The sequence below is a fragment of the Bos taurus genome, chromosome 23 (assembly GCF_002263795.3).
Source record: "Bos taurus isolate L1 Dominette 01449 registration number 42190680 breed Hereford chromosome 23, ARS-UCD2.0, whole genome shotgun sequence".
In the NCBI taxonomy this organism is placed as follows: Eukaryota; Metazoa; Chordata; class Mammalia; order Artiodactyla; family Bovidae; genus Bos; species Bos taurus.
This window is the reverse complement of record NC_037350.1, coordinates 12,573,899-12,600,309: the sequence shown is the minus strand read 5'-3', so window position 1 is coordinate 12,600,309 and position 26,411 is coordinate 12,573,899. Positions and strand designations below refer to the sequence as shown.

The 26,411-nt window shown below is 38.1% G+C and overlaps 1 protein-coding gene and 2 pseudogenes across 1 annotated transcript in view; all 3 read right to left on the bottom strand.

The window, feature by feature from the left end:
* The window catches only part of DNAH8 (dynein axonemal heavy chain 8), a 328,304-nt gene that overhangs the window by 288,564 nt on the left and 13,329 nt on the right, over positions 1-26,411 (bottom strand). Inside the window, exons 7-11 of the mRNA XM_024983878.2 lie at positions 23,046-23,222; positions 20,764-20,877; positions 13,231-13,338; positions 10,782-10,883; positions 1,837-1,983 (exon numbers count right to left, since the gene is read on the bottom strand). Of these exons, the coding sequence (XP_024839646.1) occupies positions 1,837-1,983; positions 10,782-10,883; positions 13,231-13,338; positions 20,764-20,877; positions 23,046-23,222 (648 nt within the window). The remainder of the gene's footprint in view (positions 1-1,836; positions 1,984-10,781; positions 10,884-13,230; positions 13,339-20,763; positions 20,878-23,045; positions 23,223-26,411) is intronic.
* On the bottom strand, positions 6,648-7,865 carry LOC132342131 (dnaJ homolog subfamily C member 2-like; annotated as a pseudogene).
* LOC112443872 (dnaJ homolog subfamily C member 2-like) lies at positions 8,205-9,224 on the bottom strand (annotated as a pseudogene).

Below are 26,411 nucleotides of genomic sequence, written 5' to 3'. Positions count from 1 at the left end.
TATCTGATAAGAGACTTAAATCCGGAATACATAAATAATGCTTATGAACTCAACTATAAAAATACAAATAACTAAATTTAAAATGTGCAAAGAATCGGAACAGAAATTTCTCCAAAGAAGAAATACGAATGGACAATAAGCTCATGAAAAGATGCTCAACACCATTAGTCACCGAGTCATCAGGGAAATGCAAATCAAAACCACAGTGTGATATCACTTCACATCCACTACAATGGCTAAATTCAAAAGGACAGATAATAACAAGCATTACAATGATGTAGAGAAACTGGAACCCTCATACATTTCTTACGAGAATATAAAATGATGCAAGTACTTTGGAAAACAGTTTGGTACTCCCTCAAAAAGTAAACATGGAGTTATAATATGACCCAACAATTCCACTCCTATGCATAAACTCAAGAGAAATAACAACTCAAAAACACACACAGAAAATAGCAGCATTACTCGTAATAGCCCAAAATGGAAAAACCCAAATGTCCATCAACTAATGAATGGACAAATAAAATATAGTATACCCATGTTGAGAGGAGGGTATGGCAACCCACTCCAGTATTCTTGCCTGGAGAATCCCCATGCACAGAGGAGCCTGGCGGGCTACAGTCCGTGAGGTTGCAAAGAGTCAGATACGACTGAGCAACTAAGCACACATACCCATATAATGGAATATTATTCTGAAATAAAGAGGAATGCTACAAAACAGATGAGGCTTGAAATTATGATACTAAACTAAAGGAGCCAGTCACAAAAGAGCACATATTATATGACTCCATTTATATGGAATGTCCAGAATAGGCAAATCTATAGAAACAGAAAGTAGATTAGCAGTTGCTTAGGGTTGGGTAGAGGGGAGAAAGGGGTATCATTGCTAATGGGCACAGGGTTTTCTTTTAGTGGGAATGAAATGTAAAATTAGATGGTGGTGATGGTTGCACAATCCTGTGAATATATTAGAAAATATTGACTTGAACACTTTAAATGAATAAATTATGTGGTATGTAAACTATATCACAATAAAGATGCTAGAGAAATAAACAAAAACAGAACCAATAGAAGTATGTAGGAAGGGCCCAACTCAGTAACCTGGTTCTGTTCAGCACCCATACTTTCCCATCCTGGCATACCTAGGAAATGCCCTTCAACTTGCGTAATGCCCCCACCATTGTCCCAAAAATGATGAGCAGGTCCCTAACTACTCCCAAGACCTACGGAGCCTGCAGAATGGTGGGGGCATGGGGAGGATGGTACCTAGATGGTATCTCTGTAGGCTTTCCAAAGGCTGACTGCAAGAAGACTCTGGGATGGGCTGCCCTATAACCCCTGGCAAAACCTCACTTCTCTCCAGCCAGTCCTAAACAATGAATGCATCCAAGGTGCAGAAGTTTCTAATCCACACCTGCTCAGCAAAGACAGTACACACATAATGTCTATGTTAGACCATACATGCTGCCCTAGAAAGATAAGGTACCCACACATCCAGATATGAAACAGCTACCTGGTTCTGCCAGGTACTGCACACATGTCATCTCACGCCTGTTCTCAGCTGCTATGATGCCTAAGAGCAGAGACTTGAGTTCAAGCTCCATATGTGAAGACAGAGTGGAGGTCTCAAGAGAAGAGAAAGTCTACAACAGCTTTTGTGTGACTGGCAGAAGACAGTAACTAGGAATGAAAAAATAAGTTATAATAAAATGCAGCAATCTATGAGTAACATTGGATGAGTCAGATCAATAGTGAGATAAGAGATCTCAACAATGCTACATGAAGTATGAAATAACTGGAACACTATGGTTGGCAGTGAAAACTGTGGCTGCTTACCTTCTCCAATCTTTTGCAGAAAGCTTCAAATTTTCCAAATATGTACATTTCTGAAACCTCAAAAGATTTTTCCCCTGAGGACTCTAAAATCTGTTTCCTTGTTTTATGAAAAGATGCCTGATATTCCTTGAATAGAAAAATGCAGTCCTATGAGAGATTTAAAATGGGGTGATATATAGTGAGCCTTTTGTTCATAAGTGAAAAATTCAAAACTGCTATCCTCACACAGAACTGATCACAGCAGCCCCTCAACAGGGCTGTTGCTGCTAACATTAAAAATTCAAGTTCTCTGCTCACATATAGAAAGGTCTGTGAAAAATCAATATATTTTTTTCTATTTTACAAAATATTCTCATCTTATTTTTTTATTTTATTTTTTAAATTTACAATATTGTATTGGTTTTGCCATATATCAACATGAATCCGCCAGAGGTATACACGTGTTCCCCATCCTGAACCCTCCTCTCTCCTCCTTCCCTGTACCATCCCTCTGGGTCATCCCAGTGCACCAGCCCCAAGCATCCAGTATCATGCATCAAACCTGGATTGGCGACTCGTTTCATATATGATATTATACATGTTTCAATGCCATTCTCTCATCTTCTTTATTCTCATTATTTCCCCTTAACTCTTATCCTTATCAAAGTATGACATATACTATTTGTTGTCAGATTTTCATGGCTAATTAGAACTTCCAGGTAAAAAATGATGTATCAATTCTGTTATCAATTATCTATTCAGTTGGCACCTTTTAATCAGCATTATTCACATACAGGTATAAAAAACATTAAGGTTGTGTAGTGCTAATTTATTATGCAACTGTCATTTCTCCACAAGGAGAGCATAAAGTCTTTGATGGATACATTACTGAAATCCTAATATTTGACTAGATGGGGAAACAGTGGCTGATTTTATTTTGGGGGGCTCCAAAATCACTGGAGATGGTGACTGCAGCCATGAAATTAAAAGATACTTACTCCTTAGAAGGAAAGTTATGACTGCATATTGAAAAGCAGAGACATTACTTTGTCAACAAAGGTCCGTCTAGTCAAGGCTATGGTTTTTCCAGTAGTCATGTATGGATGTGAAAGTTGGACTATAAAGAAAGCTGAGCACTGAAGAATTGATGTTTTTGAACTGTGGTGTTGGAGAAGACCCTTGAGGGTCCCTTAGACTGCAAGGAGGTCCAACCATTCCATCCTAAAGGAGATCAGTCCTAGGTGTTCTTTGGAAGGACTGATGTTGAAGCTGAAACTCTAATATTTTGGCCCCCTGATGCAAAGAGCTGACTCGTTTGAAAAGCCCCTGATGCTGGGAAAGATTGAAGGCAGGAGGAGAAGGGGATGACAGAGGATGAGATGGTTGGACTGCATCACCAACTCAATGGACATGGGTTTGGGTGGACTCTGGCAGTTGGTGATGGACAGGGAGGCCTGGCGTGCTGCGGTTTATGGGGTCGCAAAGAGTCGGACACGACTGGGCAACTGAACTGGGATACCACTGGGCAGTTCAGCCAGGCAAAAAGAGAGGAAAGTGTTACCAGTCTCCAGTAGGAACTCACTGTCATGTCAAGTGAACCAAACCATCTTTTAAAAAATGTTCAACTTTTTCAAAGCCACAAATGTCCAGTCAAATCTCTAACATACTGTCAGCTCCCTGGCTCTGACTCTTTCATCTCCCTCTTGAGTCTAGAAGGACCTATGTGATTACATTGGGCCCACTTTGATCATCCAGGATAACCTCCCCATCCTTAATTCCTCCTACAATCTGAATTCCCCCTTGACATTTAATGTAACAAATTCCAGGGATTAGGATGAGGACATCTTTATTCTGTCTCCTTCAGCCACTAAATCAGAATTTCTGTGAGTGAGACATAGAAATCCATATGTTCAACCAGTTTCTCAGGTGATTCCTATAAACATTCAGGTTTCTGTAACTAGTCACACACCTACTTCTAACTATAAGAGATAGTCCCCCCATCTCAATCTCTAAAACAAAATCTTACACTCTTCAAGGTTACTGATAATTTTTCACTCAACTTCCTTGAGATGCTAGGAATAAGATCCTTATCCTCCTGGAATATGCCATCTAATAGAAATTACTTCATATTATTTCTTCTCTACTAACCAATTCCTTCATGTTGGACAGATAAGGTCCTAAATAATAATTCTTTCCATTGTTTCTTCCAACCCATTTGAAAATTATTCCCCAAAACTATACAGTAGAAGTCTCCTGAAAGGATTTCAAATGTGATAGAAATTGGGTTAAACTAGAATTCAGAAAACCAAACTTTCATTTCTAATTCAGTAGGTAAATAGCTAGTGACCTGAAGGATATTAAAAGAATTATAAGAATAAATTGCTAAGTTCTATGTCAAGAGTTCTGGCTCCTGCTAATAGGTCAACTTGGAGGGAGTGATCTCTGCCTCCCACTCCAAAAATTAACACTGGAGAAATTCTAGAGGGCAACATGGAATCCAAAAAATAACAACAACAACAACAGAAATGATTAAACTTCCAGAAAGAGTATGGGTTGTTTTGAATCTGAGGATTGAGTGAGCAAGAATGATTAAGAAGACAATGGAAAAAGATAAGTAATACTGTTAATGAATAAGCGGACATAGTATATAATAAAGCAATAATAATATATTACAATATATTATTATAATTATATATAATAATAATATATATTATATTATATAATAATAAGATATTATCAACATTATAACAATAATTTACAAATTTTAGAAAACTTGAATAAATTCCTCAAAAATATAAACTTACCAAACTGACTCAAGAATAAATGAAATAAAAGTCAAAAAATTAGTTTTTAAAAAAATGAAACTATGTATTTTTTAAAAATATATGCCAGGGACTAATATCTAGAATATGTAAAGAACTCTTACAACTGAACAAAAGCAGAACAACTTATTTCAAAAGTGAGTAAAGGATTTGAAAGCTATTTCTCCAAGGAAAATATACAAATTGCCAATATGTATTTGAAAATATGCTCAACTATTACTAGACATTAGGGAAATGCAAATCAAAACACAATGGGATAACATTTCACAGGCATTAGGATGCTATTATCAAAAAAGAAAAAGAAAAAATAACAAGCACTGGTGTGGATGTGGAGAAACCGGAACTCTCATGTATTGCTGGTGAGAACGTAAAATGGAACAGCAGCTATAGAAAACAGCCTAATGGTTGTGCAAAAAGTTAAATATATAATTGCATATGATCCAGCAATTCCATTTTTAGGTATATACTCAAAATAAAGAGACTCAAAGAGATCATTACACAACAGTGATCATATCAGCATTATTCACAATAGTCAGAAAGTGGTAACAACCCAAATGTCTATCAAAAGATGAATCGATAAACAAAATGTGGTATATCCACACAATGGAATAATACTCAGCCATAAAAAAGTGAAATTCTAATACATGCCACAATATGAACTTTGAAAACATGTTATGTTAAAAAAAGAGACCAGCACTGAAGGACAAATACTGCCTGATTCTATATAAAAAACCTAGAATAGACAAATACATGGAGACAGAAAGCAGAACAGAGATGACCAGGGGCTTGGAGACAGGGAATAAGTTGCTGTTTAATAGATATAGAATCTGTCTGTGGAGATGGAAACATTCCAGAAATTGATAGTGGTAATGGTTACACAATATTGTGAATGTGCTTAATGCCACTGAACCACAAATTTTAAAACAGTTAAAACAGTAAATTTTACATTGTGTACATTTTATCACAATTTTAAAAATTTTAATGATAAGAAAAGGAAATTCCACAAAAAACTCAAGCTCAATGAGTTACATGAGTTCTGTCCAGATATTTTTTTTGTATAGTACTTGCAGTTTTATAGTACTCAGCAGTAGCCACAGGACTGGAAAAGGTCAGTTTTTATTCCAATCCCAAAGAAAGGCAATGCCAAGGAATGCTCAAACTACCACACAATTGCACTCATCTCACACGCTAGCAAAGTAATGCTTAAAATTCTCCAAGCCAGGTTTCAACAGTGCATGAACTGTGAACTTCCAGATGTTCAAGCTGGATTTAGAAAACGTAGAGGAACCAGAGATCAAATTGTCAACGTCCGTTTGATCATCAAAAAAGCAAGAGAGTTCCAGAAAAACATCTACTTCTGCTTTATTGACTACACCAAAGCCTTTGACTGTGTAGATCACAACAAACTGAAAATTCTTAAAGAGATGGGAATACCAGACCACCTGACCCATTTCCTGAGATATCTGTATGCAGGTCAAGAAGCAACATTTAGAACTGGACATGGAACAACAGACTGGTTCCAAATTCGGAAAGGAGTATATCAAGGCTGTATATTGTCACCCTGCTTATTTAACTTATATGCAGAGTACATCACGTGAAACGCTGGGCTGGATGAAGCACAAGCTGGAATCAAGATTGCCAGGAGAAATATCAATAACCTTAGATACCCAGATGACACCACCCTTATGGCAGAAAGCGAAGAGGAACTAAAAAGCCTCTTGATGAAAGTGAAAGATGACAGTGAAAAAAGTTCGCTTAAAACTCAACGTTCGGAAAACTAAGATCATGGCATCTGGTCCCATCACTTCATGGCAAATAGATGGGAAAGGAATGGAAACAGTGAGAGACTTTATTTTCTTGGGCTCCAAAATCACTGCAGATTGTGACAGCAGTCATGAAATTAAAAGATGCTTGATCCTTGGTAGAAAAGCTCTGACCAACCTAGACAGCATATTAAAAGGCAGAGACATTACTTGGCAAACAAAGGTCTGTCTAGTCAAAGCTATGGTTTTTCCATTAGTCATGTATGGATGTAAGAGTTGGATTATAAAAAAATCTGAGTGCCGAAGAATTGATGCTTTTGAACTGTGGTGTTGGAGAAGACTCTTGAGAGTCCCTTGGACTGCAAGAAGATCCAACCAGTCCATCCTAAAGAAAATCAGTCCTGAATATTCATTGGAAGGACTGGTGCTGAAGTTGAAATTCTGATACTTTGGCCACCTGATGTGAAGAACTGACTCACTAGAAAAGACCCTGATGCTGGGAAAGATTGAAGATGGGAGGAGAAGGGGACGACAGAGGATGAGATGGTTGGGTGGCACCACCGACTTGATGGACATGAGTTTGAGTAAGCTCCAAGAGTTGGTGATGGACAGGGAAGCCTGGAGTGCTGCAGTCCATGGAGTCAAAAAGAGTCATGACTGAGTGACTGAACTCAACTCAACTCAACTTGCAGTTTTATTTTTTAAATGCACATACAACAGTCTGTCATTATGTCATTTCATGGCTCTATCTGAATTCAGCACTTGTTCTTGAGCATCATTCTTTGTTTTCACCATCTTAGCAAGTTTCATATGTCATTTTGGAAGTCCTTTTTGTCATGTCAGATACCGCTTCTGCTATTTTTCCCCATCTTTCAGGTGTATTTACTACCCAGTAAATACATTTTCAAAGCTTGTTCCAAAAGCTTCTGTTCTTCTGTTGTCAAGACGTGAAATCTGCACATGGATTTTCAAATTGTTCTGAAGGTGCTGACAGAACCTTCAGCACTTCAAGGTACTGACAATTTGAGGCTCCTCTCCATACAGTATGCCATCTTTTCGATGATGGCCAAGTTTTTAGAGACTCTTCTTTGCCAATGAAATCTTTGGTAGTTTTCTTGACTCCCAGAAGTAGAATACACATTCATGTAATTGGCAATAACTTCCCAACTTGACTTTGTCCCAGCAAGGAAGAGGCTCACAGATTTAATTAGCAATTGCAGATCAGTTCTCTTCTGACCAATTTTTACTGTCATTTCCACCTGCAACAGTTGATGTCTCTGCATTCTTAGATACTTGGCACATACTCAACTTCCTTTCTCTTCTACTTTGCTCATTTTCTTCTATCTGTTTTGCCAGAGCAATCATTCCTATTTCTTTTGTAGGTGATGTGAGTTTTTCACTTAAGTACAGTAAGCTTGCAAGTTCAAGGGTATCGCCAAGTTTTTCCACTTCTTCCATTACTTTGTCTTCATCTCATCATCGGAAATGTGATTCCAGGTCCTCCATGAATTTTGCAGTTTTTGCTACCTTTCCCTTTTCTTATGAAGATATAGTTGACATATAACATTACATCAGGTGGCACTAGTGGTAAAGAACCCACCTGCCAATACAGGAAACATAAAGAGACACGGGTCCCATCCCTGGGTTGGGAAGATCCCCTGGAGGAGGGCATGGCAACCCACTCCAGTATCCTTGCCTGGAGAATCCCACGGACAGAGGAGCCTGGTGGCCTATGGTCCACAGGGTTGCAAAGAGTTGCACATAACTGAGCAACTTAGCATGCACACACAACATTATATTAGTTTCATGTGTAAAACATAATGATTTGATATTGCCTTTCCCTCTTAATGGCTTTTTTTCCCTGGATATCTTTTTTCTTCTTTGCCAGTAATGCATTTTGACAAACTTCCTCTTCTTTCTCCTTAGTTACCCAAACAGCTCCTAATTGAGCTCATCTCTATTTTCTTTAGCTTCTTTCTTCTTCATTTTTCCTTCTGTTTTTCTTCTTGCGTCACAGTTATACGCATTAGCAACTGACCTTCCATTCATTTCTTCTTTTTTCTTTGTGCCCTTGTTGCTCTGTTCTGCTTTTCAATCTCTCTCTTCTTATCATGACATTCTGCTTTTTTTCCCCTTCATTTAAATAAGAAAACTCTCTCCAAGAATAAAAATTATACCAGCAGGAATAAAATGCCTCTACAAAAAGGATGAATGCATATCATTAGGTTTACATTTTCTTTTTTACCACCTGGAATACATTTCAAACACTTGGGAAAACATTTAGAAGAAAGTATCCGTTGCTTCACTTCTAGAAGGAACTGAGTTATCAAAAGCAAGAACTATATTCTTAATTTCTCCTCTTTTCACTGAATCAGATATTTCATAAGCTCTATTTATGCAAGTGCAGTTGTCATTATCTCCTTCTTTAAATGGCTCACCAGCTCTTTGGGTACTGTTTTAAAACCGCTGCTTTACATGCTGCTTTGGTCTGTCTCTGTCCAAAAACTGCATAATGATTCTGGTACTTCCAGTCTTTGGTTTTAAGTGTTTTCAGGAAGAGAAACTACTCTAATTGCAATTCCTCATCTCCTGTTTCCTCTGACCCCTCTTCCTTGTCCTCTGGTTGAAAGGTCAGAGTGTGGTGATGGCAGTGCTCAGGACCCACCCTGCGAGCACAGCAGTTCGTGTCCTAGGGGTGAGCATCGAGCGTCCTTTCTTGCTCTGCCTCCCAGTCTCAGCCTCCCACCTTAACTCTACAGAGTCCAGGATCAAGCACATGAAGAAAGCAAACCACTTCCAGTTGGAGACTTCCTGGTATGGTCATTTCTTTCAGACTTTCAAAATAACAGATTGCTTTGATTTTCTACAGACTCCTCCAGAGACTGGAAAAGATGGGAGTACTTTCTTTCTCTCCTTCAGTCATATTCATTCTGAAAACTTAGTGCCAGAAACACTGACAAGGATACTGTGAGAAAAAAAAATTTACAGGCTATCTCTCTCATGAGCATAGTTGCAAAAGGTCCTACAGAAAAGTGTAGCAAAGTGAATTTAAGAATGTCTTTAAAAAGATAATTACACCATAAGTTAGTTTACCCTAGGGATATCAGAATAGTTTCATTCTAGATAACTTAAAAATGTCATCTAAGCTATACTCCAATACTTTGGCCACCTGATGTAAAGAGCTGACTCATTTGAAAAGACCCTGATGCTGGGAAAGATTCAAGGTGGGAGGAGAAGGGGACAACAGAGGATGAGATGGTTGGATGGTATCACTGACTCGATGGACATGAATTTGAGCAAGCTCCCGGAGTTGGTGATGGACAGGGAGGCCTGGGGTGCTGCAGTCCTTGGGGTAGCAAAGAGTTGGACATGACTGAGCAACTGAACTGAACTGAACTGAACCGAAGCCACTCTCTCAGTCCGCCCAACTTCTCCCTCCCACACTGTGTCCACAAGTCTGTTCTGTCTGTGCTTCCATTGCTGCCCTGCAAATAGCTTCATCGGTACCATCTTTCTAGATTCCATACACATGTGTTAATATATAATATCCATCTTTCTCTTTCTAACTTACTTCACTCTGTACGATAGGCTCTAGGTTCATCCCCCTCTTTAGGACTGACTCAAATACACAAGGAGCTCAATCCAGTGCTCTATGACAACCTAGAAGGGTGGGATCGGTTGGGAGATGGGAAGGAGGTTCACGAGGGAGGGGACATATGTATACCTGTGACCGATTGATGTTGATGTATGGCAGAAACCAGCACAATATTGTAAAGCAAATATCTTGCAATAAAAAAATTTTTTAAAATGTCTTCTGTTAACAGATTTAGGAGAAAAATTTTATAACCTCCTCGATGAATAAGTGCATAAAAACTTTTTTCAAAACCCATTCATAACTTTTAATAATATCTCCTAGTAACCAAAATTAGGAGTAAAACTTCCTGGAATCTAATCAATGATGCACTAAAGCATCAAACCAAATGGGGAAATGTTAGAAGGATTTTCTTCCAAAAGAAGATCAGAATAAGATGCCAACTATCACAAGATCTACTTAAGGATGTACGACAGTCCCAGCCAATGAAAAAGGCAAGAAAATGAAATTTAACAGGGGATGGAATAAGAGGAGTGGTCAGAGCATACGTAAGAGTACACAATTGGTGTTTGATACAGGCAGCCATGGAGAAGCTGAGGATTAAATGGTGCCCTACCAGGAGCACTAAACATAAAGGGAAGTGGATAATTTTAATGAAGTTCTTTTTATTCGCTCATGCTACTCTGTACAATACTTTTTCAAAGCTAGCATACTTTATCAATGAAAAAAGTAAACAAAATTGAGCCAGATGGTTAAAAGATTTAAGAAAATAAAAATACTTGTACAAACCTGAATTTTCTTTAGTACCACTGGTGTTTCCTGATCCCAAACATGATTAGTTCCCCCATCAGTAATATATGCTTTACATGCTGTCACCATTTGGTTGGTTACCTAAAATAAATATAAGTCCAAAATAACTATATATAGAGAAAGAAATAAAACAAGTTTTTTTAAAACATGCTGCTGCTGCTGCTGCTAAGTCATTTCAGTCGTGTCCGACTCTGTGCGACCCCATAGACGGCAACCCACCAGGCTCCCCCGTCCCTGGCATTCTCCAGGCAAGAACACTGGAGTGGGTTGCCATTTCCTTCTCCAATGCATGAAAGTGAGGAGTGAAAGTGAAGTCGTTCAGTTGTGCCCGACTCTTAGCAACCCCATGGGCTGCAGCCTACCAGGCTCCTCCATCCATGGGATTTTCCAGGCAAGAGTACTGGAGTGAGGTGCCATTGCCTTCTCCAATGTGAGGTGACCCTTAGCTGTAACCCTGAACACTGAATTTGGAGCAACTCGTACAGCAGGCAACGGTGCCATATGCTGAAAGGATGAACCAATAAGCAGACCACGGCCTCGGAGAGCTGTGACCCAAGTAGCTACTGCACCCTCAAGAGGACAGATCAGAGAGAAAGCTACTCCCACTCCCTTCCAACAGTAAGTTATGCCCCTTACTCACAGGAGACAGACAAAATAAACAAAACCCAGAGGCAAATCAGGAATCTCAAATACAAAGATGGGCAGACAACCAAGAATCATCAAGCAACTGAAGAAAACAGACATGGTGACAGAAACATTAAATTCAACAAAGAGAGAAAATACAGAAAAGATATGCGTAAAATCTTTTAAAATGGCTTTGTTAACTAAATTAGTTCGTGAAAAAGATATGAGAGGATTTTTACACCATGAAAAGGAAACAACAAAAGAACTTGGAAACTGAAATTTGCATTGACCAGTAATTGGGATATAAATGAAGAGGCAGTGAGTGAGCTGAAAGGTCAAAGGACATAGATGGACCAAAAAGATCATAATTAAAAAATATAGATTTTAGATTCAAGAAAAGGGAATAAATTGTATAGGTGGATATAATCGGGAGTAAAGAGGAAAAGTTCCCCCAAATGAAGAGAGACGACAGTCTTTTTGAAGTAAAATAAACTCAGCAAGTATGCTGCTGCTGCTGCTAAGTCGCTTCAGTCATGTCCGACTCTGTGCGACCCCATAGACGGCAGCCCACCAGGCTCCCCCGTCCCTGGGGTTCTCCAGGCAAGAACACTGGAGTGGGTTGCCATTTCCTTCTCCAATGCATGAAAGTGAAAAGTTAAAATGAAATCGCTCAGTCGTGTCCAACTCTTAGTGACCCCATGGACTGCAGCCTACCAGGGTCCTCCATCCATGGGATTTTCCAGGCAAGAGTACTGGAGTGGGGTGCCATTGCCTTCTCCATCAGCAAGTATAGAACAAGATAAACGTAAAAAGAGCATTACTTTGAAATTTTAGAAGTTCAAGAATAAAGGAAAAAATCGTAAAATCTTCCTATGAGAATAAAATAGGTTTCCTACAAAGGAAGAGCAGGAAGATACAACAACATAGAACACAATGGCATCTTCCAAGTTCCAAGAAAAAATTATATTGAACTTAAGAAACCCAAACTAACATTTGAGTGGTAGGACAAAATGAAGCAATTTTCAGACAGGCAGGAACTCAAGGGGCTCACCACAGAGACCCCCTCTGGAAGAATTACTTAAGAATTTTTTTCAGCAAAAGAAATACTAAATCCAAGACAAAGGAAGACGTGGAAATCATAACACAGATCCAAGAACCTAGCAATACTTAGATTTCAGTCTGAACACCTGTTGATTCATAATGTTGAAAAAATAGCAACAATAACATGAAACTAGCAATCTCCATGTGGAACATGCAGCAAGGAGGAAGACAAGCAACGGAAAAGTCTCCTAAGGTTCTTGCCACGTTTGGGACATAGATAATGAATGATTAAACCTATCCTTTGATTTAAAAAACAAAGGTTGAAATGTGACTGTTACGTTCTGCTTGAATTATTTACAAGTAAATTCTATTCATGTGTTTCTTGGATAATTTTTTCAATTATTTAAAACAATTAATCAAATGACACTACACGGTAAGATTTTACATAAACCACAGTGTGCATAGAAGTAGCTAAGAAGCATTAGCAACAAAACACCCAACTTTTACCTCTTATGCAAAACTATTTGGAATAACTAAATTAGAAAATCATCAGATACATTTAAACAAGTCTTGGGCACTTACCTCTGACAAGCAGAAAAGTCCCCCTTCAATTAAGTACAACTGACTCCAGGCAACATCTTTCTTTTCTTGTCCACAAAGTACGAAAATCCAGAATTTCCCTTTTCCCTTCTCTGGCTCAAATGGAAAGCACTGTTAACTTTTTCACAGGGTTACATGTGTGGCTTCTTCCCTTGAAACTCACCTTGATAAACAATGAGGTCATTCTCTCAGAAGTATTATAGTACCTGGACACACTGTGAATCATTCTGATGGCATTTATCAAATTTTGTATCCCATGCGCCATGGAAACCTAAAATTGAAATATAGCAAGTGAATTCCACCATATGTTCATATTTTTAATAACCAGAAAGCTATAATATTCAAAACTCTAAACTTACATAAAATAGTGTAACATTTTACTCAATGCCAAGTGGTATCCTTGACAGGATACTGAAACAGAGACATCAGTTTTGACAAATGTGCCAAGGTAATGCAAGATATTAACAGGAGAAATTAGGTGAAGAGAATTCTGTACTATCATTGCAACTTTTCTGTACATGTAAACTTCAGGTTTTATTTATGCAAATTTCCTGGCAGTTCAGTGGTTAAAGCTTGGCACTTCCACTGCAGGGGTCCTGGGTTTAATCCCTGGTTAGGGAACTAAGATGCTGCAAGCCATATTACATGGCCTTAAAAAAATTTTTTTGTTGTTGTCTAAAGAAAAGATTTTGTAAGTGAAAGTTATTTAAGGATTAACAGCTCAAGTTGTTCTTTTTAAAGATGAAGAAACTGATATCTTGATGGGTAAAATGACTAATGTATGGTTGAAAAGCTGGTTATTGGTTATTCAATTCAATTCGCCTATCAGCAAGCCTAGGAAGTGCTACCAAGTTCTAACAGTACTGACAGAATTCCAAATATAAGGAAACTATCCTGGAGGAGGTCAAGGCAGCGTGGGAGAGATGCAAACAAACTGAAACAAGTAGAATGGCATGGATCAAAGCAGAGCAAGTGCATCTGAGATATCAAACTACTGGTAACATATATTGAAAGGTTACTATGCACCAGGCACTAAGCAAAGAGCTTCACATATTATCTAGATTTATGCTGACAATGACACTTTAGGGCAGGTTTGATTTCATCGGATCTAACACATCACTGATTGTAAGACTGCACTGCTGCTTTAGGTGCTACTAAGAAAAGGGGAGAAAAAGCAAGAGACTTCCAAAAAAACATTTACTTCTGCTTTATTGATTATACCAAAGCCTTTGTCCGTGTGGATCACAACAAACTGTGGAAAATTCTTAAAGAGATAGGAATACCAGACCACCTGACCTCACTCCTGAGAAATCTGCATGAGGGTCAAGAGACAGCAGTTAGAACTGGACATGGATCAACAGACTGGATCCAAATCAGGAAAGGAGTATGTCAAGGCTGTATATTGTCACCCTGTTTATTTAACTTATATGCAGATACATCATACAAAATGCCAGGCTTGATGAAGCACAAGCTGGAATCAAGATTGCCAGGAGAAATATCAATAACCTCAGATACACAGATGACACCACCCTTATGGCAGAAAGCAAAGAAGAACTAAAGAGCCTCTTGATGAAAGTGAAAGAGGAGAGTAAAAAAGCTGGCTTAAAACTCAACATTCAGAAAATTAAGATGATGGCATCCAGTCCCATCACTTCATGGCAAATAAATGGGGAAACAATGGAAACAGTGTCAGACTTTATTCTTTTGGGCTCCAAAATCACTACAGATTGTGACTGCAGTCGTGCAGTTAAAAGATGCTTGCTCCTTGGAAGAAAAGCTATGACCAACCTAGACAGCATATTAAAAAGCAGAGACATTACTTTGCCGACAAAGGTCCATCTAGTCAAAGCTATGGTTTTTCCACTAGTCATGTATGGACCTGAGAGTTGGACCATAAAGAAAGCTGAGCGCCAAAGAAATTATGCTTTTGAACTGTGGTGTTGCAGAAGACATCAAACCAGTCAATCTTAAAGGAAATCAGTTCTGAATATTCATTGGAAGGACGGAAAGTCCAATATGTTGGCCACCTGATGCAAAGAACTGACTCATTGGAAAAGACCCTGATGCTGGGAAAGATTGAAGGCGGAAGGAGACGGGGATGATAGAGGGTGAGATGGTTGGATAGCATCACCAACTTGATGGACACAAGTTTGAGTAAGCTCCAGGAGTTGGTGATGGACAGGGAAGCCTGGCGTGCTGCAGTCCATAGGGTCACAAAGAGTCGGACACAACTGAGCGACTGAACTGAACTGAAGAAAGCGGGGTGGGATGCTCAAGACAGGGAGTCTAACTCCCACAAAAAACTAAGCCACCAAACTATGCATGAAATTAACAAGCCATGAAGAAAGATAGGAGCAAAGCCTATGTGTCCCAATCCTGCTCTTTGGGAGGAGATGGAAAATAAACTCTTCTGAGATTTTGTACCACAAGCTGGTGCTCACTCACTGCCATCTGAATTCACACCAACAGTACCCAAACCGAAACATACACTACCCTCCCAGGAAAGAACTAATAATCTCAGATGGTGTCATGTTCACAATGATTCATAAAACTTGACTGACTATAAAATGTACTCTGAGTACACTGAATGTGAAATGTGAAAATGTGAAAAAAATGAGTCAGAATCTATAAAGTATTAACTATTCCCATTTTGCAAATGAGAAAATAGAAATGTGGAGAAGTACCTTGTCCAAGTCCCACAGCTGTAATATAAGCATAGCTAGGTGCCTGAGATTTTGAGATCCTGTCTTTAACCTTGATGCAAATCACTATGGAAGAACAGATAAGGTCAGTGGTATTCCTGACCTCTAGTAGTTTGCCTTTTAATTGCTAGGACAATTTAAAATATATAAAAAGATTTTTTTAATGGTGGTGGAATAAATAAAACCAGGAAAAACAACCACTGATGAGGGTACTACATGTCATAGGTATGAGGTGTAACCATGACATCAGTTCAGTTCAGTCGCTCAGTCGTGTCTGATTCTGTGACCCCATGAACCATAGCACACCAGGCCTCCCTGTCTATCACCAACTCCCAGAGTCCAGTCAAATCCATGTCCATTGAGTCAGTGATGCCATCCAACCATCTCATCCTCTGTCGTCCCCTTCTCCTCCTGCCCTCAATCTTTCCCAGCATCAGGGTCTTTTCAAATGAGTCAGCTCTTTGCATCAGGTGGCCAAAGTATTGGAGTTTCAGTTTCAACATCAGTCCTTCCAGTGAACACCCAGGATTGATCTCCTTTAGGATGGACTGGTTGGATCTCCTTGCAGTCTAAGGGACTCTCAAGAGTCTTCTCCAACACCACAGTTCAAAAGCATCAATGTTGGGGGCCAGAGTGAGGTACTCTGCCCATGACAAAGGTCATGAGGAAGGAGGCTGGACATACGCAAAGGCGGGATCGAGCCTCAGGAGTCCCCCTGGAAATCCTCGAGCATCTACCCCCATAACCAGAGCCTGCCTACTTTACTACTTTGTGCTCTCCCCTACACCTCTGACTTTACGGGGGGCTGTCCCCCACCACCTCTTTCGGAGAAGGAGTTAACTTAGAGCTCCAGGTAATAATAATTCCTGGGCGTGACAGGAGTGTTTCAACCTACAAACTCCTCTGAAGGTTCTCTAGCCTGCCTGACGGGCTTGTCCGGCCACATGTGATTGCTCACAGCCTCCCAACCGTGAAAGGCACGAGATGCTTTAAACCTTCTAAAAACAGGTTCCTTAGAAAAGTCAGAAAACTATTAGTATAAGTATAATGGGCTGATTAAAAATTGTATTGGTGAAGGGTTTTTCATTTGTTGAGCCAATGTTTGTTGCTAAGTCTCCACATCCCCTGCCCTTACATACATTAATGAATATAGAAGAAATAAGTATTAACCTTTGATATTAATCACGTTAGACCTTAGGCTAAATAAATTCTTTCCTTAACTAAAACCCACTACACCCTCACCCTATAGGAATGTAACTTTATTTGGGTGGCATCTGTTTTAAGAATAATCACCCCTGGAGAAATAAGTGTCCTGGTTGACTGACCGTTGTCACAAGGAGAGGGTCATAAATTGTCAGCAGGCCCCCCCCTGGCCAGAAGATGATGTAACACCCCTAAGACCTCTGTATACATTTGTGTGAAGCACCTGACTTTAATAAAAGTCAGGACTGCTGTCCCCACGTGACTTTTGTATAACATCTCATTGTATAAAAACAGACTCTGGAAAATAAAGAATGGGGATCAGTTCCTCGAAAGACTGGTCTCCCCATGTCGCTCTCTCTCTCACTCTGGCTGAGTCTCCATCTGGAGCGCGGAACCCGCCATGCTTACTAATTATGCCTGGGCTTCTAAGATCTGACCGGGGAGGCCTCAGTGTCTCCTCTCCTTCGGGAGAATGGAAGGACGCCTGCGGCCTACGTAAGTGGTGCAAGCTTCTTGACTTGAAGTTTTATTGGTCTCCCGCGTAAACCAAGCTAGTCAGCCTCTTTTCTCCACTGAATTTTCCTACTGAGCTATCCTTATTCTATTACTCTTTATATCTTTAATTAATATCTAAATGAAGCTATTGTATGCTGACCCTCACCGATGCCGTCCCCGCTTTGAATACCCTGGATCAGCCGGGGCTGGACCCCGGCACATCAAGACATAATTAAATCAATTTTATGTGGCTTATGAAAATTAGTATCATCACTTTTCATATTATATCGTTATCTGTAGATCAACAAGATTCTAATGAAAATATGCCTAGAATTCCTTCCACCCTCAATAAGGCAACCTTATAAAGAATGGAAAAGGCCTGGGGATTATATCAAATGGGCCCACCAGGAAAATGCCCTTTAAACATTATTATTTATAATAATAGCTCAATGGGTGCACAGTTCTTGACTATACATAGAGTTTAGACATTTTATATATATAATAGATAAGAGTATATATGCCTATAGCACAATACTAGGATGAAAACATGAAACAAAATTCATAGAATTTTATCAACAAGAAATAGAAGCATATTCATCCACTTTTCTCCTGCTCAACGGGCAGTTACAAACTTAACAGCAACTGCTTTTAATGAGAATAAAGAAAATGAAGGGAAAAAAAGAATTTTTAAAACCACAGAAATGGCTTATGAGGGGGAAGAAATTATAAGACCTAATACTGATAGTACTTCACTAATTTTAAAAGATAATGTTCAAAATATTCCTACATCAAAGAATGTCAGAAGCTCAATAATAACAAAATAACAATAATAATGAAGTACATCATGGCTAGAGCAACTTAACAAAGCTTTTTTTCTCTATTTTATACAATTTCCATATGATCTTATGTGTGAATGTGAAGGGTGGGTCACCAGTCTGCTTAACATTTCTACTCTTGGGTAGAATTAAATCACTTGAATGTCATTATCAATGATTAAGGAAAACAACAAAAAATGGAATAAACTGAGAAATAACATCAGCCCTCACCCTCACTGAACAAAGTTTTTAAAATTACTAGGATGAAAAGAAGTAAAACCAAAACTAAATGACTTGAAAATTATATAGTTTTAAACAAGTCTTTTGAATCTTGATGTTGAAATTCAGATCAGATCAGTTGCTCAGTCGTGTCCGACTCTTTGCGACCCCATGAATCGCGGCACGCCAGGCCTCCCTGTCCATCACCAACTCCCAGAGTTCACTCAAACTCACGTCCATCGAGTCAGTGATGTCATCCAGCCATCTCATCCTCTGTCATCCCCTTCTCCTCTTGCCCCCAATCCCTCCCAGCATCAGAGGCTTTTCCAATGAGTCAACTCTTCGCATGAGGTGGCCAAAATACTGGAGTTTCAGCTTTAGCATCATTCCTTCCAAAGAAATCCCAGGGCTGATCTCCTTCAGAATGGACTGGTTGGATCACCTTGCAGTCCAAGGGACTCTCAAGAGTCTTCTCCAACACCACAGTTCAAAAGCATCAATTTTTCAGCGCTCAGCCTTCTTCACAGTCCAACTCTCACATCCATACATGACCACAGGAAAAACCATAGCCTTGACTAGACGGACCTTTGTTGGCAAAGTAATGTCTCTGCTTTTGAATATGCTATCTAGGTTGCTCATAACTTTCCTTCCAACTCTGAAGTCTTGGTAACAATAAAAAGCATTGTTATTTTCTTCCAAGTTTACTTTTTATAGTGAAAAGTTTTAAATATATAGAAAAGTACACAGAACATTATAATATTCATATATATTCTCTTTCAGCATGCTTATTATTTTATTTTTATATGATTTTTAAAGAATATATATTCTTTTATTATGTTGAGGTACATTCCTACCATACCCAATTTATTGAGAATTTTTATAGTATTTTGTCAAATGCTTTTTCTGCATCTATTGATAATCACATGATTTTTATCTTTCATTCTGCTAACATGAGGTATTACATTTATTGACTGGCATATGTTGAACCATCTGTGCATTCCAGAAATAAATCCCCCTTGGTCATAGTGTGTGATTCTTTTAATGTGCTGTGGAATTTGGCTTGCTACTGTTTTGTTGAGAATTTTTACATCTATCTTCATCAGGGATATTGACCTGTAATTTTTTTTTTTTGAGGTATCCTTATCTGGCTTTCGGAGAAGGCAATGGCACCCCACTCCAGTACTCTTGCCTGGAAAATCCCATGGATGGAGGAGCGTGGTAGGCTGTAGTCCATGGGGTCGCTAAGAGTTGGACACGACTGAGCGACTTCACTTTCACTTTTCACTTTCATGCATTGGAGAAGGAAATGGCAACCCACTCCAGTGTTCTTGCCTGGAGAATCCCAGGGACGGGGGAGCCTGGTGGGCTGCCGTCTATGGGGTCGCACAGAGTCGGACACGACTGAAATGACTTAGCAGCAGTGCAGTATCTGGCTTTGGTATTATTGGGGTAATGCTGATAGAGCACCCTCTCTTGCTCACTCTAGGGTAAGCGAGTTGTTCTGTGCATAGGTCCATGTGACGTGCTATAGAAATGGACCCTCTCCAGTCAGTCTCCCCTTCAGAAGAGACCACATTCCCAACCCACAGCTTCTCTGCAGCTTCATGAGTGACCTTGAAGCAGAGGCATTCAGCTACTTTGTGCAATTCCTGACCTGCAAAAACTGTGATATAATAAACGCTTTTTCTTTTAAGTCACTCAGTTCTGGTAATTTGTTATAAGCAATGAACAATTAATATATTTGTCTTGCTCAACATACAAATGAGGTCATAGTTATGATAATACCACATATTTAAATGTGGGTTAAAATAATAAATATAGTTTATGATTCATTACAGATATATAATAGGAAAAGACATCTTTTAAATAACTTTTCTGCAGTATACATTTTTCCCAATATACACATAATGATTTTAAACATGCTAATTTTTAAAATTTATTGATTTTTAATTGGAGGATAATTGCTTTACGATATTGTACTGTTTCTGCCATACATCAACATGTATCAGCCCTAGGCAAACACATGTCTCCTCCGTTTTGTGCCTCCCTCCCATCTCCCACCCCATCCTACCCTTCTAGGTTATCACAGAGCACTGGGTTTGAGCTCCCAGTGTCTGTCATACAGCAAACTCCCACCAACTATCTATTTTACATATGGTAATGTATATGTTTCAATGCTACTCTCTCAGTTCATCCCACCCTCTCCTTCCCCCACAGTAAACACAATAATTTTTTAAACTACACTTTAAAAAGTATACTTACTAGATCATAGTTATAGAGAGGTTGACATACTTTTTCTAGAGTGTACAAATATCTGACATTATCTTTTGATTCATTAGCTGTATCTGTGATTCTTGCATCCAAATCACGCCAATTCTAAGAAAAGAAAGTTTGAGTCCTGTGAAACATCCAAATATACCACTAAGGTCTATCTATGTGCCAAGATTTAGCCAAGAAATTCAAGCTGTCTTCCCTGGCCATACATATACTAAGACAGTAGATATTTGAATGTGATTAACATACCTTTTTCTCCTGTTATTTAAGACTTATAGTTACTGTAAATATCTTAAGTGACTTAAGTCTCATTACTTTTGTAATTAATATTCTGTCTATAGGCTTCAACCAGACGTGCTTTTACCTGGAGTACTTTTCTAGGTTAGTTATTTGTGACATTACATTATTCTGAGTCTTCAAGAATGGGTCAAATTATTAAAAGAACACATTATTCCAAGAAAGTATCCGTATCAACAAAGTGAACTTCTCATATTCAGTAATAATGTACAGAGATGCTCAGGGACGATGGTGAATTACCTCATTCAATATACATAACAAGTGATAAACAGCCATAGTAATAAAGAACTATCAGAATCAGTATAAACTAATACTATCTTATCTACAAACTAATATCTGAATTTTATTTTTTTTTACTTTACAATATTGTATTGGTTTTGCCATACATCAACATGAATCCGCCATGGGTGTACACGTGTTCCCCATCCTGAACCCCCCTCCCACTTCCCTCCCCGTACCATTTCAATGAGAGAAAGATATAAGCCAACGTTTCTCAGGAGAACAAATGCAAGGATCCAGTAAACTTTAAAAGATACTCAACTTCACTATTAACAAGCAAAAGCCAAAATATGACTAGCATTTTCTACATGTCAGACTGGCAAAAAAAAAAAATTTTTAACTGATAATAAATACTAACAAAGTTGTAGAGTATATACCCCAGGAAAATACTTGATTGTAGGCACATAGAAGCTTTAATTGTATTAATGTCTGTAAACATATAAAAAAGGAACAAATTTCCTCAAAAAGTTAAACACAGAGCTAGGGTTTGACCCAGAAATCCCACTCTTAGGCATATACAAGAAAATGTCGACACAAGAACCTGTATAAAAATGTTCACAGCAGCACTGTTCATAATAGCCAAAAAGAAGAAACAATGCAAATATTTATAAACTGATAAACAAATTGTGGTATTTATCTATAATGGAGTATTATTCAACTGTGAAAAAGAATAAGTACTGATACATGCTAAAACATGGATAAACCTTGAAAACATCAAGCCAAGTGAAAGAAACCAGTAACAAAGCACCACATACTATATGATTCCATTTATATGAAATGTCCAATCTACAAATCTACAGAGACAAAAAGTGGACTGGTGGTTACTTAGGACTGGCGTGAGGGGAAAGAGACAGGTAGAGACAGAAAGTGATAGCTAAAAGGTACAGGGGTTTCTTTTTGAAGTGATGAAAATATTCTAAAATTGATGATTGCACAATTCTATGATTACACTAAAAGCCACTGAATTTTGCTCCTTAGATGGAAGACATGAACAGCATGTGAATTTTACCTTGAGATTGTTGGGGGAAAAAAAGAAACCATTTCACTGTCTAAAAACAGGAAAATGATTAGCTAGAACCTCGTGCATTAATGTTCTGGAAAACTACACAGCTTGATCTGACAGGCATAACTCTCCAAGATATGCTACTAGGGGAAGAGGGAGTTAAAGAAAAACAGAGTATGACACTGTAATTTTTAAAAATTAGAGACACAAAACAAATGTGTGTGTGTGTGTGTGTGTGTGTGTGTGTGTGTGTGTGTATTAGGAAGAAACAGAAAAGAACCTGGAAAGAATCAAGCCAAACTTAATACATATGACCTCCTGGAAAGAAGGTAGAATAGTCGGGTGAGATGTATGGTAGAGGACATTTTTGCTTTTGACTTTCTTGCAGTTCTCTATTTCAATGAGCTGGTAATGATTTACAGTTTCAAAAACAATTTAAAAATAAATGACAATCACCCTATACTAGTATTATCAAAATTGGTATGTGAAATATTGAGAAATAAATCTTCACTTCTATACTTCCTTTTCCTCTTCTGGAAGGAATTATGGTATATGAGAAAGCCTTACTCAAAGTTTAGCACTTCTAAATACTCGGTGCCAAGTATATGATGCAAAGAAGCAATTCAAGAAGGGTAATTTTCCAGTTGTTTGTTTTGAAGTATACCTAACTTTACAACACAAGGCCTTTTACCTTTAAGAGTTTGGAGTGTGCAACATTAAGCACATTTATAACAGCCTTACAACTTGGTCCTTTAATCTGTTCAATGATATAATTGAATTTGGCTGACATGCGTTTCCAGTGTTCCAATTCAGTGAGTGGACCCGAGTCATCAGCTTCTTTTCTCATCTGCTCACTCTCAATAAGTACCTGGAATCAAAAAAGTTCACAGCTTAGACATGCTACTTTCTTCTTTTAAAATCTCATTATTTGAACTGCTCACTCTCAATAAGTACCTGGAATCAAAAAAGTTCACAGCTTAGACATGTTACTTTCTTCTTTTAAAATCTCATTATTTGAACTGCTCACTCTCAATAAGTACCTGGAATCAAAAAAGTTCACAGCTTAGACATGTTACTTTCTTCTTTTAAAATCTCATTATTTGAACTTTTAAAAAAAAAGTTAAAAGTATAAATCACAGTCAACACTGAATAATATTGAGAACTCTTAGTAAACTAAGACTAGAAGAGAATATCTTTACCATGATAATGAGTATCTACCAAAAATCTACAGCAAACATCATACTTAAAAATGAAATTTTAGAAAATACCACTTTGAAACCAAGGACAAGACAATTTCGTCACTATCACCACCCACTTCTATTCAACCTGGACATGGAGATCACAGGACAATATAAGGAAAGTAAACAAAGGTACAAGAATTGTAAATAAAAAACAAAAATGGCATAATCACAGATGGAATGGTTGGCCACATTTTAAAAACTCAAGAATATATAAAGACAGACTTTTATAACTAATAAAAGTGAACAATTCAGTAAGGTTTTGGCTGTATGTATTTAAATATTAGTGTAATTTCTTTACAAGCCATCTAGCAATCTAAAAATGTAATTTCTAAAATGACAGCATATGCTACAATAAATAGTAACAACATTAAGCTATCTAGAGTTTAACAAAAGATGTACAAGATCTTTTTGGAGAAAATTAGAAAATTTACTTTCAGCGCACAAAATAAATAAATAAATGGAGAAATATACCATGTTCATGGATTGGGAAATTCAGTAATACAAAAATGGCAATTTTCTCTAAATTAATGTATACATTCAATGAAATTTCCAATCAAAATCTCAACAAGGCTTTTTTTCATGATACCTAACAAACTAGTCTTAAAATTAATTTCGAAGAGCATTTAACCAGAAATAATCAATGCAATTTTGAACAAAAACACTGAAAGGGAATTAGCATACTAAATGCTGATTTAGTAAAAAGCAACAGAAATTAATGCAGTATGATATGAATGCAAAAATCAAATAAGTAGACCAATGGGACAGATAAAAGAGTCCAGACACTTGATACATAATACAAATTTGTTAGCAAAGAATGGACTACCAAGTACAGTTCTGGGACAACTGGCTAACTATATGGAAAAGACAAAATTAGATTCCTACTTCGCATTATGCATGCATGTGTGCTAAGTCGCTTCCTTCATGTCCAACTCTTTGCGATCCTATGGAGCGTAGCCCACCAGGCCCCTGGATTCTCCAGGCAGGAACATGGAATAGGATGCCATGCCCTCCTCCAGGGGATCTTCCCCAGGGATCGTTCCCACATCTCCTGCAGCTCCTACATCACACGCAGATTCTTTACCATCGAGCCACTGGGGAAGCCCTTACATTATACACGGATACAAATAATTCCAGATACATTAAAACGTAAATGGTTAAAACAAAATGGCAAAACCTTTAAAGAAAATATAGAAGATGGGGGTAAAACTATAAAGAAAGACATGGAATGGAATATCATAACTGTCAAGAAAATGGTAACCACTGGAAGAAAAAGAAGTTAAAATTGGGAAGAGAAATGCATGGAGATTGCAAGGTGCGGATAATGCTCTATTTCTTAACTTGTGCAAAAGTTACACAGGTGTTCATTTTACAATAATTTATCTTATTAATTTTTAGTATTATTCATTTGTTACTCACTTTTGTATATTTCAACATTTAAAATAAATAATTTAGGAGAATATCTTCACAACACGAGAGTATGAAAAGTGTTTCCTAAATACAAAAAGCACAAAGCTTCTTGTCACTGGAGGTAGCTAAATTGAGGCTAGATTGCCATTTGTATCTCACATACATCCATTAAAATGTAAAGTTTCCACATGACTAAAGACACCAATACCAACTGAAAAATCAGGACACAATAGGGAGCAACAAAAGATGAACAGCAGGAAAACATTATTCAAACTCTCAACAATTCAGTAAGACGCCATCAAGCAATCTGAAAGAACACTAGGTAAAGGATAAGAACAGCCAATTCAACAAGGGGAGATCTAAATATCCATTAAGCATGCACAACCTCAGGACTTCCCTGGCAGTCCAGGGGTTAAAACTCCACTCTTTCTAGAGAATAGACTTATGGACATGGGGAGAAGGGAGGCGAGGGTGAGGTGTATGGAAAGAGCAACATGGAAACTCACTTTACCATATGTAAAATAGATAACCAACAGGAATTTGCTGTATGGCTCAGGAAATTCAAACAGGGGCTCTGTATCAACCTAGAGGGGTGGGATGGGGCGAGAGATGGGAGGGAGGTTCAAAAAGGAGGAGATATATGTATACCTATGGCTGATTCATGTTGAGGTTTGACAGAAAACAGCAAAATTCTGTAAAGCAATTATCCTTCGATAAAAAATGAATCAATTAAAAAAAAAAAAACACCTCCACTCTTTGAGTGCAGGGGCTGAGGACTATGATCCCACATGTCACACACAAATTAAAAAAAAAAAAAAAAAAAGGACAGCCTCAACAGTGTTCAGGGTAATGTAAAATAAATCAAAATACAATTTCACACCCAACATACTGACAACCATTAAAAATCTGACATTCTTAGTGTAATGGAAGATTTGAAGACATGGAAACTCTCATTTACTTATGTAAAAAATTATAAATTAATATAACCACTGTTTGGAAGGCTTTGCAGTTAGTAACCAATAAAAGACTGATATAGTACTTCTCTCAGTCATCCCCTGGGAAACTCTTGAACAAGTGCAAACAAGACTTCAACAAAGATATTCAATGAAGATGTATCGACATTATTATTGTTTGTAATAGGACAAAAACGTAGAAACAACTAACATTTTTAGAAAATGGATGACATCACTGAGTTCAGTTCAGTTCAGTCGCTCAGTTGTGTCCTACTGTTTGCGACCCCATGGACTTCAGCATGCCAGGCCTCCCTGTCCATCACCAAATCCCCGTGTTTACCCAAACCCATGTCCACTGAGTCGGTGATACCATCCAACTATCTCATCCTTTGTCATCCCCTTCTCTTCCTGCCTTCAATCTTTCCCAGCATGAGGATCTTTTCAAATGAGTCAGTT